Source organism: Cydia splendana, chromosome 13 (genome assembly GCF_910591565.1).
Source record: "Cydia splendana chromosome 13, ilCydSple1.2, whole genome shotgun sequence".
Taxonomy (NCBI): Eukaryota; Metazoa; Arthropoda; class Insecta; order Lepidoptera; family Tortricidae; genus Cydia; species Cydia splendana.
The window spans coordinates 17,316,294-17,329,385 of record NC_085972.1 but is presented as its reverse complement, the minus strand read 5'-3'; the positions used below and the strand labels follow the sequence as shown (position 1 = coordinate 17,329,385).

At 36.6% G+C, this 13,092-nt stretch overlaps 1 protein-coding gene and 1 non-coding gene across 2 annotated transcripts; one reads left to right on the top strand and one right to left on the bottom strand.

Moving 5' to 3' along the window:
- The first annotated feature begins 45 nt into the window (after positions 1-45).
- On the top strand, positions 46-12,833 carry LOC134796238 (calmodulin-like). Its single transcript, XM_063768285.1, has 5 exons — positions 46-150; positions 9,227-9,362; positions 10,218-10,366; positions 11,956-12,213; positions 12,359-12,833. The coding sequence occupies exons 1-4, from the start codon at positions 66-68 to the stop codon at positions 11,985-11,987; spliced, it is 402 nt and encodes a 133-aa protein (XP_063624355.1). The 5' UTR covers positions 46-65; the 3' UTR covers positions 11,988-12,213; positions 12,359-12,833.
- On the bottom strand, positions 5,464-5,537 carry Trnat-agu (transfer RNA threonine (anticodon AGU)). The gene has a single exon. It is a non-coding gene; the product is annotated as a tRNA-Thr (tRNA).
- Positions 12,834-13,092: the final 259 nt, after the last annotated feature.

The following is a 13,092-nucleotide window of genomic DNA, read 5'->3' as shown; positions in this document are numbered from 1 at the left end:
GCGCTCGCTGGGGCAGAGACCTTCAGGTTAGTTCTGTTGTGTTGGTATTTTACAAAGAAGCCTTCATGTTGTTCGACAAGGACGAAGACGGCACGATCACCATGGCGGAGCTAGGGGTCGTCATGCGCTCGCTGGGACAGAGACCTTCAGGTACGTTTATATTCGTATTTTACATTAGTACAAGTACAGTGCGGATACGCCATAATATTTAGAAGATAAGTATGACTTTAGTTTTAATGTTAATATCGACTCCATGGCTCACAATAATCTTACCATATCTTATCATATGAAAACTCCGATACCTAGTTACATTATCTATTATTACTCTGCATCTACAGATTTTTAATTAGTTACTAGATTATATATCGGTTTCCTTGGCCTTTGTGGTGAGAAACCGCGACAATATCTGTTTTGCTGTCGACAGAAATACGATGCAGATAATCATCATATTCATCATTAATAAACAGTCTTGCCAAGTCAATATACAGAGACTTTTATAAATTTTTATCATAACTGAAAATCATATTTTTGTACAGCTACACAATTAGGTGGACAAATAAGGCAATTTATAATGGGAATCCATATTGTTTCTTTCATTTTGTAATGTATAATCAAGTGCCTTAAGAAAAGTAAAGCCACTCAGTCTTCTATGCTTATAAGCCTCTAATATTATGCACGGTTCCTCGTATTTTGGTTTATTTCTGAAATAATATTACTGTAGGTAAAGGCATTGTTTGTAGATTCAAGAATTTATCTCTACATTTAAAGAAACATTTGAGCAGTGATTGTGTTGTACAAGAATAGAAATGTTAATATTAGCGTGTGTGTTGGCAAGAGTTCTGGACATCATTTTCAGCTATAATTTACACGTTAAACGCTGTGTTGTTTTGTAATTGTTCTGTTTGTGTAAATACGTGAAAAACCAAACAGATGTGAAACGATTCGACGTTTCAAACGTTTTGACCTTAAGTTTTATTTTAAGATTGATTTCGTGCAGTTTCTTGACTTACTATCAAGTATCAACCCAGTTGCCCATAGTGCCAATATTCTCGATTTTAGCATATTTAAGTAACAATCTATGTGTAAACAAAACAGGCCAGCCACACTTATCCCGCATCCACACCTACCTACAAATGTAGTGCATAATTATTTTCCACCGTATTTTCACGGAAACGTAGGTTTATTGGCTTTAATAAATAACACACATTACTCAACCAATTTATTACTGTTATAGGTACGAAATCTAAAATAATGATACCAACTTAAAAACCGGTCAAGTGCGAGTCGAATTCGCGTTTTAACTATGTATTTTTTTATGTGGAACGTGAATGAAATGTCTTTAAAAAACCCGGGTCGGATCAAAAACTATAAGAAATTAAGTCCGACTCTCGCTTGACTGCATATTTCTAATAGGCTTTCCTCTCATCTTAAAGAACTGTGTTTTGTATTTTTTTTTTTCAAAATTTTAGACCCAGTAGTTTCGGAGATAAAGGGGGGAGGGGGAATGGTCGGACAGACAGACAGACACACGAGTGATCCTATAAGGGTTCCATTTTTTCCTTATGAGGTACGAAACCCTAAAAATAAATTGAACACCTATAAATCACATCTGTGATAGTGTAGGTAATTTATAAATAAATGTCTTTGAAAAATAAATAAATATGTCAACGGCAGTAATTTATGAGATATCAATCTGACGAAACTTCAAGAAGTATTTTACATACTTAATTGGCGTATTTATTTAACTAGGTACAGTAGATAAATATTTGATGTGGAAAACAATCACCAAGAGTACCTAATGTAACTAATGTAATTCATAAAATATTGTTTTATTTACGTAATTCGAATTTTTGTCTAAAGCTTCAATCGTTTCAGGAAACAGTTAATTATTTTTAGCATTTTTCATCCTCATTTAAAAAAAAATGTTTTAAATCAATGCATAATAAAATGGCGGAAGGCTTATTTAAATATCCAAATGAATTGTGAAATTATATAGTACGTAGAAGTATACATATACTTTTGAAAGCGATTAAAAACAATATAAAATAAATAATTTAGTTAGGCTATCAATTTTGATCATCACTTTTCTTATACTGGAAGCAGTTATGCATCGCTCCCATACATGACCCAAAAACTTAAGCTATGAGCTATGAGCTTCATCACATATGATCTTTGAGTAATTCTTAGCATTTCTAGCCTGGGAGGCAATAAGAAGCGTGCGTCTAGTCGGGGAGGGCGGGGTATAAAGATGGCCGCCACTCGTCATATTAAAAAAAATCTATTCTGGTCCTGGTGGCTACTAGGGCAAGTTTGGTATCATTTTCGTATAAATAAAAGACGTAGAATTCATTGCTGATATTTGTTTTTTTCAGTTTCATAGTAATTTTACAAGAAAAACGTAAAAAGGTGAACATTTTGGATGGAGATTTTTGCTTTGAGAGCTAATAACTTTTATATAGTGGCAAAAAAATTCATACAAAAAATACTGTAGTAAAGTGCAATTCATGCAGATTCTAAAAGTTTACACGTTTAATAATAGCCTACTGCAAAAAGATGGTGAAAAAAATATTAAATGACCGCAGCGCGGGTAGTTGGACTCTCGCTAGGCGGCGTTTATCTTACAAAATGGTCGAGTACGAGCTACGAGTATCTACTTATGCTTACTTTGTTTAATTTTATGATATTTAATTACACAAACGGGTCTACCGCGATATAATTTCATTGTTTTTACCTTAAATTCCAACGTTTCAGCCGTTTGTATAATTAAATATGTGTACAAAACGCGAGAGTTTAAAGTGTTAAACTTTATGATGCCAAAATAAAATACTTTCTATATATTTTTATAAAACAATTTGATGTCCGTAGTTTCCGGTACACGGACATAAACTCTGTGCACTTTAATTTTCTTTTAATGCAGTTGCAACGATTTTTGCAACCTGTCTTGCACCTGCAACGAGTGAGTTCCAGGCACACACTTGCGACATCGGGTAAATCTGACCAAACAGGTGTCCATTCACTGTCTTCCATTCTCCAGCCCTAAGAAGAAGCCCTAAGGAGAGGCACTAATGCTTGTTCCCAGACATGGACTCCTTGATATATTGCCCAAAGTGTGTGTTGGCGAAGAGCGGCTTCCGTTGCTATGTGTGATGTCTGTGCCTCTTCGTAAATTGATATTTTCTGCATTCGTTGACTGTTGTACAAGGGCTTGAGCAGGAAAATAAAATCTTGGAGTCATTATTATGTCATTCGCTACAAAATAGATTGTAACTATGTTATATATTCAAATAGATACGCTGAATTGTATTAAACTAGTTTATACTTACGGGTCGTACATTGTTATAATAAATTTCTGAATAAAAGTGTCCGCTTCTGCCAATTTTCCGATTTTTCCGTCCAACAATGCCTTGAATCGGCAAGTTACTTCAGGGGAGGCATTACATGCATCAAAGGCACTCTTTTTTTACCTCTCCCATTAAAAGAAGACACCGTGTCGTATCCTGTAAAGGCATGGAAAATTGGCACTACTTCAGCTCTTTCTGGTCCTGTAATATGTAGGAATACATTAGTTAGTATGCATTTACTGCGGAAATTTACACGTTTTCATTACTAAGGGCATGGCAAACACGTACCGAGTGTATTGGCAATAGAGTGGCATGGAATATAAGACTGGTTGTGAGTAGATTCAGTTTTGAGTAAATTCAGTCGGGACAGAAGAATGATTGAGCCATGTAACCACGAAGAGGCTGATACTAGAATGGTACATCATGTTGCTGACGCTGTGGACCGAGGACATACAACAAAAGTTATGATTCGTACTGTAGATACAGATGTGATGGTCGTAGCAGTCTCGTGTATTCAAAAGCTGCCGGAATTAGATGAGTTGTGGATCCACAGACATGGGTACAGGCAAAAACCATACTTGTATGCCATGCCACTCTATTGCCAATGCACTTGGTACGTGTTTTCCATGCCCTTAGTAATGAAAACGTGCAAATTCCTACATATTACAGGACCTGAAAGAGCCGAAGTACTGCCAATTTTCCATGCCTTGACAGGATGCGACACGGTGTCTTCTTTTAATGGGAGAGGTAAAAAGAGTGCATTTGATGCCTGGAATGCCTACCCTGATGCAACTTGTGGGTCAAGGCATTGTTGCACGCAAAATTAGGAGAAGCGGACACTTTTATTCAGAAATTTATTATAACAATGTACGACCGGTAAATATAAACTAGTTTGATACGAATTCAGTGTACCAATTTTAATATATAATAGTTACAATCTATTTTGTAGCGAGTGACGTAAGAATGACTCCATGATTTTATTTTTCAGCTCAAGCCCTTGCACGACAGTAAACGAGTGCAGAAAATATCTATTTACGAAGAGGGACAGACAGCTAGAAAATATCCCTCCGACGGAAGCCGCTCTTCGCCAGCACACACTTTGGGCAATATATCAAGGAGTCCATGTCTGGGGACAAGCCTTAGTGGCTCTCCAAAAGCTTCTGAGTCCTTCTTCTTGGGGCTGGAGAATGGAAGACAGACAACTCACTCGTTGCAGGTGCAAGACAGGTTGCAAAAATCGTTGCAACTGCATAAAAAGAAAATTAATGTGCACAGAATTATGTCTGTGTACCGGAAACTGCGGACTTTAAATATACAGAAAGTATTTTATTCGTCCTCATAAAATCTAGCAAAGTAAGCATACCTACGTACTACGTAGATACTCGTACTCGACCATTTTGAGAGTCCAACTACCCGCGCTGCGGTCATTTAATAATTTTTTCACCATCTTTTTACAGAAGGATATTTTTGTATAAATTGCGCTTTATTATAGTATTTTTTGTATGACATTTTTGGCCACTATACAGAAGTTATTAGCTCTCAAAGCAAAAATCTCCATCCAAAATTTTCACCTTTTTACGTTTTTCTTGTAAAATTACCATGAAAATGAAAAAAAAATATCAGCAATGAATTCTACATCTTCGATTTATACGAAAACGATACCAAACTTGCCCTAGTAGCCACCAGGACCAGAATATATGTTTTTTAAAGGGTGGCGGCTATCTTTGTACCCCGCCCTCCCCGACTAGACGCACTTCTTATTGCCTCCCAGGCTAGAAATGCTTAGATTTACTCAAAGATCATATGTGATGAATCTCGTAGCTTAATAAAAAAAAATTGAGTCAACTTCATAACTGCTTCCACTCATCTGCGAAAATTTCAACTTTCTAGCTATCACGGTTCATGAGATACAGTCTGGTTACAGACAGACAGACGGACAGACGGACAGACAGACGCACAGACAGACGGACAGACAAACGGACAATGGAGTCTTAGGAATATCGTCCTGTTTTTACTCTTTGGGTATACGAAACCCTAAAAAGGCGGCCGGCGCCGGCGTATGCGCGGTTGTCGAGGAGCGTCCATTTCGAGGCATTAAATAAAAACAAAAAGACAACAACTAAGGCCCCGGCGAGATTCGAACTCACGATCTCCTGTTTACTAGACAGGCGCTTTAACCAACTAAGCCACGGCGCCGATGTTCCCGACGACGGAATTTCAAAGACCTTGTTATCGTCATGGCGCTGTGATAAAATTATCTTTACAGGGATTTTTCAATAATATTATGATGATAAATGTGAATTTAGTGATCACAAGCTTTGCCCGTGAAATTGTCTGCGTAGAATTAATGCAATCAGCATCAAAAGTTGCATATTACCTCTAGAATACGCGTAAAAGTATATATAGACCTAAAAGAAATTGTAGAAATTAAAAAGTATATATAGACCTAAAAGAAATTGTAGAAATTAAAAAGTTGCAACATCGTAGCGTTGTCCCGTTTTTAACCGACTTCCAAATCTAAAGGAGGAGGTTATCAATTCGGTTGTATGTTTTTTTTTCTTAGATTGATTTGAATGGGACGACACTAAGATGTTACCACTTTTTAATTTCTAGAATTTCTTGTCGGTCTATACCATTTTTAACTAACTTAACAAAAAGAGATGTGTCTCTATAAAGAAGAACAATTAGGCTGTGACAGATACTTTTGAATGGGAACTATAGAGAACGGGATGGTTCCCGTTCCCGAAATATTTATTCAAATATGGTTATTTGGATAAATATTTCGGGGTGGCAGATACTTTTGGTTTCATCCGCTACAGAGTACAGTCAGTTACTTTCATATCTCATAATTCCTTCTTAAGTAGTCGTAAATTTCTGATTACTGAAGAAGAAATTATAACAAAGATAGTCTAGGTAGATAATAATTATAAAGTAAATAAGTACCTATTACTTTCTCAAGATAAAATTGTGATTTGTGAAAGTGGATGTAAGCTCAAAAGGGATTACAGCAATATGATAATGAACATAGATAACGAGCGTGTGATTATACACTTGAAATAGCTTAGTCCTAAGTCTAATAATATTGAACAATTGATTACTGAAGAGTTGATTTCAAACTATGTACTTAGGTAGTAGATTATTACAATGGAAAATAGTACACTGATATTATGGTATAAGTATAAATAGAAAAATGCACAGAAAAAATGGCCAGGGCTTGTGTAGAAACATTTGTGTTCACCATACAAGTATTTTAATTCGAAGCAGGAACGAATATCTATCGAAAAATTTAAAGTTAACATTTCACGCGCTAAAGCATTCATATCTAATATGTATACATATTATGATCGTTTCCCATACGGTACCAACATGTGGACGCATTATTTTCACAAAATAATTTCGCATATACCTGTCACAAGCTTTTTATTTCGTGCCAAAACAAAAGAGCACCAGTACAGGTCATTAGAGTAACCAGTATCGTCGACCCCACTCTTTATATCTTTAAACTTGAACTGTTTTACATAAGCCATTGGGCTGCTTTTGCAATAACAGCTTGAAATAAGATAGGAGGTTTAAAAAGCAAACGAGTCCTATTGTGCTGACCCTAATATAATATGATTTCGGAAAGTAAATGATAAATAAAGCTTGCTTTGAGAGGTTATTATATTGCGGTCAGAGCCGTATTGAAGGGAAGGACCGATATTACGATGCACAAGGATACGGAAAGCGATTCAAATACGCAATATCTGATATGTTTGGAAGATTGAGATCTTTTGAAAATAGAAAGGTCGTGTTTATTTAAATTGGTTATTGATTCATTCTTTTGCAGTCCCTAACCGAGTTTATAGACTGAACCTACTACACACACACACAGTATTATTTTAGTATTTTCATGAAAATAGGTTTTATTTCGTAAATAAAATTACATCAATGCACGAATAAGTACTTATATAATTTCTCTATCACTAGAGAGTAAGCCAGTCAAGGTGGGGTGCAAGTACCGCTAAGACAATTTTTTATTTGTTCGATTAATAACAAACTAATGGAACTCTAACTACTTCGATTATATTGATAATTATCTTAAATATGATTGATCAATAAAAAATTAAATAAGTACCCCATTAAAATATTTTGAAAAAATAAAAATACTGTATTGAACGCCAATGTCTCCTCAACGACAATTTAGCTGAAAAATTCAATTATTTGCTAAAAAGAGAAAATTAACTAAATAATGTAAACAAAGTATTCAACAAACACCCTAATTCCTTTATATTTAGGTTCAAACTTGATTAAATATTAAGTTGAGCAATTACTGGCCAGTACCCAGAGTGAGTCCCTGCGGTATCCTTGGAGCAAAATGAGTTCACATTACATAAGTAGGGTCTGTTCCTGTGTCATTTACTTTGTTCAACAAACACAAGTTAGAAGTTAACAGGATCGATTTTTTTACTTTTTGTAAAAAACGTGTATTTAAGAAAACTATTCCGACATTTTTTTTATTGTCAACGTATTTCTGTGCAATCCTGTACTCAAAGGAAATAAATTTAGTAGGTATATAGAGTTTTCAAATCCGACTAAGTAATTACTATTACGCAATAAGTACATAAAAAAAGTGAAAATGATTTACATTGAAATAACAATTTAAAAATCATTGAATTACATTGGCAAGTTTTATCTATTTAAATTAACATTAATCGTAGAAAATCAAGACTTTATTAAACTGATAGTAGCTAGTACTGTACACTCCTTCCTGCTTCGGAAACAATATATTTATATAGCACACGTTTGCACACACCCCGAAAATACCTACATTTTTCGTTATTCGGACACAAAAGGAACGCATTACCATAAAAGACCAAGATTGTGGAAAATGTTTTGTTTTCACCGGGGTTCGAATTATTCTCGTCTCTAAAAATTCATGAAATCACATTCATCGTGGGCCGCAAATTGAAATGTCTACCTTCAGTTTGTTTCATTTATATTCAGGAGAATATCCTGAAAGTCCACGGGGGTGTAAATAATTCAGCATCTATTTCTGCAGCATCCTTTATATTGGGATGTAATGAGAATTTAGATCCTAAGTGAGGGATTCAATAAATATGATAATTTTTGCGACGAGCTTCGTTGGAGAAATCTACAGTAGGTAAATGTTAAGCGGATATATTTTCACCATCCTCTTTAAGTAATAAAACCAAACCTTTACTGAATGCGCGTTGATCCTGCTCACCTCTTCTGAATCATTTTGTATATTGAATGAAAAGTTTGAATTTAGATAGGGAAACGATTCATGGATTCAAACGAATTTTAATTCTTCAGTTGTGCATCATTGAAATTTATGTAGTTAATAAGAATACTCATCCTTATTAAAGACGAGAAAAATAATAATTGTCTTATAAAATATTGAATCCACCAAAAAAATTCCGGTCGACCTCTGTGACCCAATTTTCAGTAACGGGATTCACGATTATCAATATTATAATCTTGGCTATGAAGCCACTCCCGTGATTATGTACAATTAAATACTCAAGACATACGTTATTTTTTCTTACATGTGTACTACTAATCAGATATAATTAATTAATTGGTTACAAAAAGAAGAGTTATTATTTAAAAAATAAGTTGTCCTGTAGGGCTAAGATGGTCGGCTCTTTATCATGCCTCATGCCTGTCACGTTCTAACAAATATGTAAGTGCGAAAGTGACGCATGGCATGACACGTGATAAAAATTCGACCATGATACCGCTTCTGGACATTTAGAACGTGAATTCGAAGTTAAACCCACCAGAGACCCTTTCGAGAATTTATTGAAATGTGTGTGGGGGCGACTTAAATGTGTGCCTGTTTCCTATATACTTAAGTTCTTAATGGAGGAAATATATCGTTACAGAGACTGAGCTTCGAGACATGGTGAAAGAAGTAGACCAAGACGGCAACGGCACCATCGAATTTAACGAGTTTTTGCAGATGATGTCCAAAAAGATGCGCGGCGCCGATGGCGAGGACGAGCTTAGAGAGGCTTTCAGGTGAGCCTACATTGATACTTAGACCCACTTGTACCATCCCACTAAACCGAGTTTAAGCGGTTAAACCGTTAAGTTAGTGTCAAATTGTACTGGCAACCATGGTAACTCCAGGTTTAATCGGTTAACCCCAGGTTAGTGGAATGGTGCAAGTGGGCGTTAAGAATATTGGACAGAACAAAACAGAACAGTCGTTGTCTCCAACGCTGCTGAAGGTGTAGAATACTGATGTAGAGCAGACACGCCCGGCCTGAAACAGGCGGGTTGTCGACCGCTTGTTGCATTCATCATCATCCTCCTAGCGTTTGTCCCGTACTGTGACGGGGTCCGCCTTTCCTACTTTTCTCTTTCCACTTCGCTCTATCCTGGACATCGGTTTCCGCTAACCCACAGGCGTTTAAATCTTTGGCGATTACGTTACGCCACCGCTGCCTTGGTTTGCCCCTGCTGTTTGGGCCTGGTAGCGCTAGAAGCGCTTGTTGCATTCATTCAGAAAAAAATCCCTGGAGTAGGAGCTGCAGGTTACTGTCCCAGCGGTGGCATTCCTACAAAATTGTCCTCAAATCTTCTTGTACTCCTGCAGAAGAGAAGGAAATCTTTTAGTTCAATCCTTTAGTTCGCTATCATCTAATTTATCTCTACTGAATACATTATATCGCGTCGCTGCGTACATTATACATTCTGCTAGTAATTGTAAGCTAGTCTTCTTCTTGCCACAGTGTGGCCAGGAGGCATCTCTACTTCATCACTGAAGGTCATGTGCGTCCTAAATTATTCTTGTGACTTTTGTCACCAGTTGTTTCGATTCCATTCTGCCTCTTTTGCCAACTTTCTATAACCGTCCGCCGCTTTTTCCAGGGTATTCGACAAAAACAACGACGGTCTAATTTCCTCGGTGGAGCTACGCCACGTGATGACCAACCTCGGCGAGCGGCTCAGCGAAGAGGAAGTGGACGACATGATCCGCGAGGCTGACCTCGATGGAGACGGCATGGTCAACTACGATGGTAATACTCACTATATTACAATGCTGTTTTGCTAATAAGCTAATCTTACAAGATTTTTTAACGTAGATTTCATGAACGTTCGATATTGGTTTGGTCTGACATTGTGACATTGCTTTTAGTTAGTGTAGCCACCGTTGGCGCTAGTAGTATATACAGCTGTAATGCTCAGCCAAGATATGGTCGGACCGGATCGATACAGCGATTTAGAGCACGATGCTTGTTTTTGTATTAATTAATCTTAATTGTAAATAGTCGTTATGTTGTATCTTCTTGCTGTGTAACTTTTTTCTTATTTAACTAACTGTTTACTGTATGTTATTTCTGTCTTTTTTCTTCTTGTCTGTTACCTTCCGTGATTCTTCTCACTTGATGGTCTCATCGGAAGATCAGCGCTGGAAGCCACCAGCAACATGCTGAGATGGGGCCATTTCGTGGCACTTTAATCTTATTTTGTGTTTTCTTTTATACTATGTACTGTTCCGATTGTTTGTGCTTACGAATAAATCTATTCTATTCTATTCTATTCTATATTGGCCTTGTAGTACGGTAGAGAGGCTCTCTCCAGGGTGTTATGCCTGGGAATCGAAGTCCTATGAGAATTGGTTAGGAACTGTTAAGTAGGTATAGTAACTGACATTCGACAAAAACAACGACGGTCTAATTTCCTCGATGGAGCTACGCCACGTGATGTTCCACCTAAATAGGGACATGATGAGATAAAAGTTAACTTGCGAGATAGCAAGATTTTATTAGATAATTTGCTTTGAAGGTAGAAGTATATTTCAAACCTACTTGGGAAGATTTTTAGTGCAGTGGCTAAAAAATATTTCACTTACCACTAGTAAAAAAACTTATCAGAGGTCGGACAGGGTGAGCTATTTAACTTATAATTTGATATGTCATACGTCATAATAAAAAGAAGAAGAGGAGTCATATTTTATAGATTGCGCAAAGAGTGCTTTCATGTCGACCACCGAGACTGGGAGAGGCTCGCAGAACAGCGGTCGGAATGGCGCAAACGTGTTGTGGAGGGTCGCAAGTTTTGTGATGAGACCTGGTTCGCCGCACTCGCTGACAAGAAGCAAAGACGACGACAAGGTGTCTCAGTACCGGTTTCCGCAAACTTCTCTTGTCAGACCTGTGGTAAACCATGTCGGTCTCGCATCGGTCTATTCAGCCACCAAAAACGGTGTTACACCATAAATCGTCTGCAATAGACGACCGGTCTGACCTAGTGGGTAGTGACCCTGCCTATGAAGCCGATGGTCCCGGGTTCGAATCCTGGTAAGGGCATTTATTTGTATGACGATACAGATATTTGTTCCTGAGTCATGGTTGTTTTCTTAAGTATTTATATATTATATATATCGTTGTCTGAGTACCCACAACACAAGCCTTCTTGAGCTTACCGTGGGACTTAGTCAATTTTGTGTAAGAATGTCCCTATAATATTATATTAGTCCCTATAATATTTAATAGACGAATAGGCCTATAATGACGTCATATTATAAGGCAAATAACTCATCCTGTAGAAGCTCTGCTAATTATAAATAAAAATAATCTCTAACGTAATTTTTTATGATTTTCAGAGTTCGTGACAATATTGACGTCGAAAAACTAGTATGCAGAGCAAACGCCGACGAGAGACCCTCCCCCTCGAGCACCGGCTCCCCGTAAGGACAGCAACGTCAGCACCCACCCTTACGGGGACGTCTACAAATACGGCGGGAAAGAAACTCTTATATAAACGGGACGGCATTAAACGAACAGTGACAATTCATTAACCAGTGTTAAACGTTAACGATAATTAACCGTTGTTTTAGATCGCGCTTGGTGGCTGTGTATACGTACTTATCCCCTTATTCATGAAACTACGGGCCTGATTTAGTTAAATTCTGTGTTATCCCTTTCGTTCAAATACATAAGTCAAAATTACAGATAAAGACAAACGATTATTAGCTAATTGAGGCTTGTAGTGCGTTTATGAATAAGGGGGTTAATGTTTAGATGTGTGTCAAGTTTGCTACAAATTGGGAGGAAAAAATATGGATTTTTTTCTCTTAATTTTAATGCAGGAAGCTATAATTGTGAATTGAATTAAACGCCGTTACAAGTTAGTTGATTTGAAATAGCGAATTTTAGATTGTTAGTTAAATAAATGTTTTAAAGACTGCTAGTGTAGTCGAAATCATTTGATATTTAACGTTAAAATTCATTTAATAATACAGTTTGTTTTCAGTTATTTTAGTAACAAAAACAAGTCTGATATTAAATTAATAAAAATACTTAACTAACTTGTAACAGCTAAAGCATACTAATCGATATAATTAACCTAATCTTAAACAATAGATAATAAAACAACTAAACTAACCATAACAATCAGTGTAAATTACATCATAGATATAATAAAGAGCATTGTCATAGATTCACTAGGTAGAGATAAAATTAAAATAGCTGTTAACAAAAATCGGTTGTGCCGACAACTTTTTGTAAGTGTACCAAAACATAGTCTACATGATAAAATAAATAATCTAGCATCCGTACGTATACACGTTGTGTGACTTTGTGTAGTTTTAGAAGTGTATGTGTCGACAAATGATGCTGTCCAGAAAGATTCTTTCCCAAATGCTCAGTGTCCTGAAGTTGGGATCTTGCTTTGTATACAGTAAGGTGTTATTTAGAGAAGAGAATCCCACCTAAAAAATCTGGCAATAAAATTTCAACAT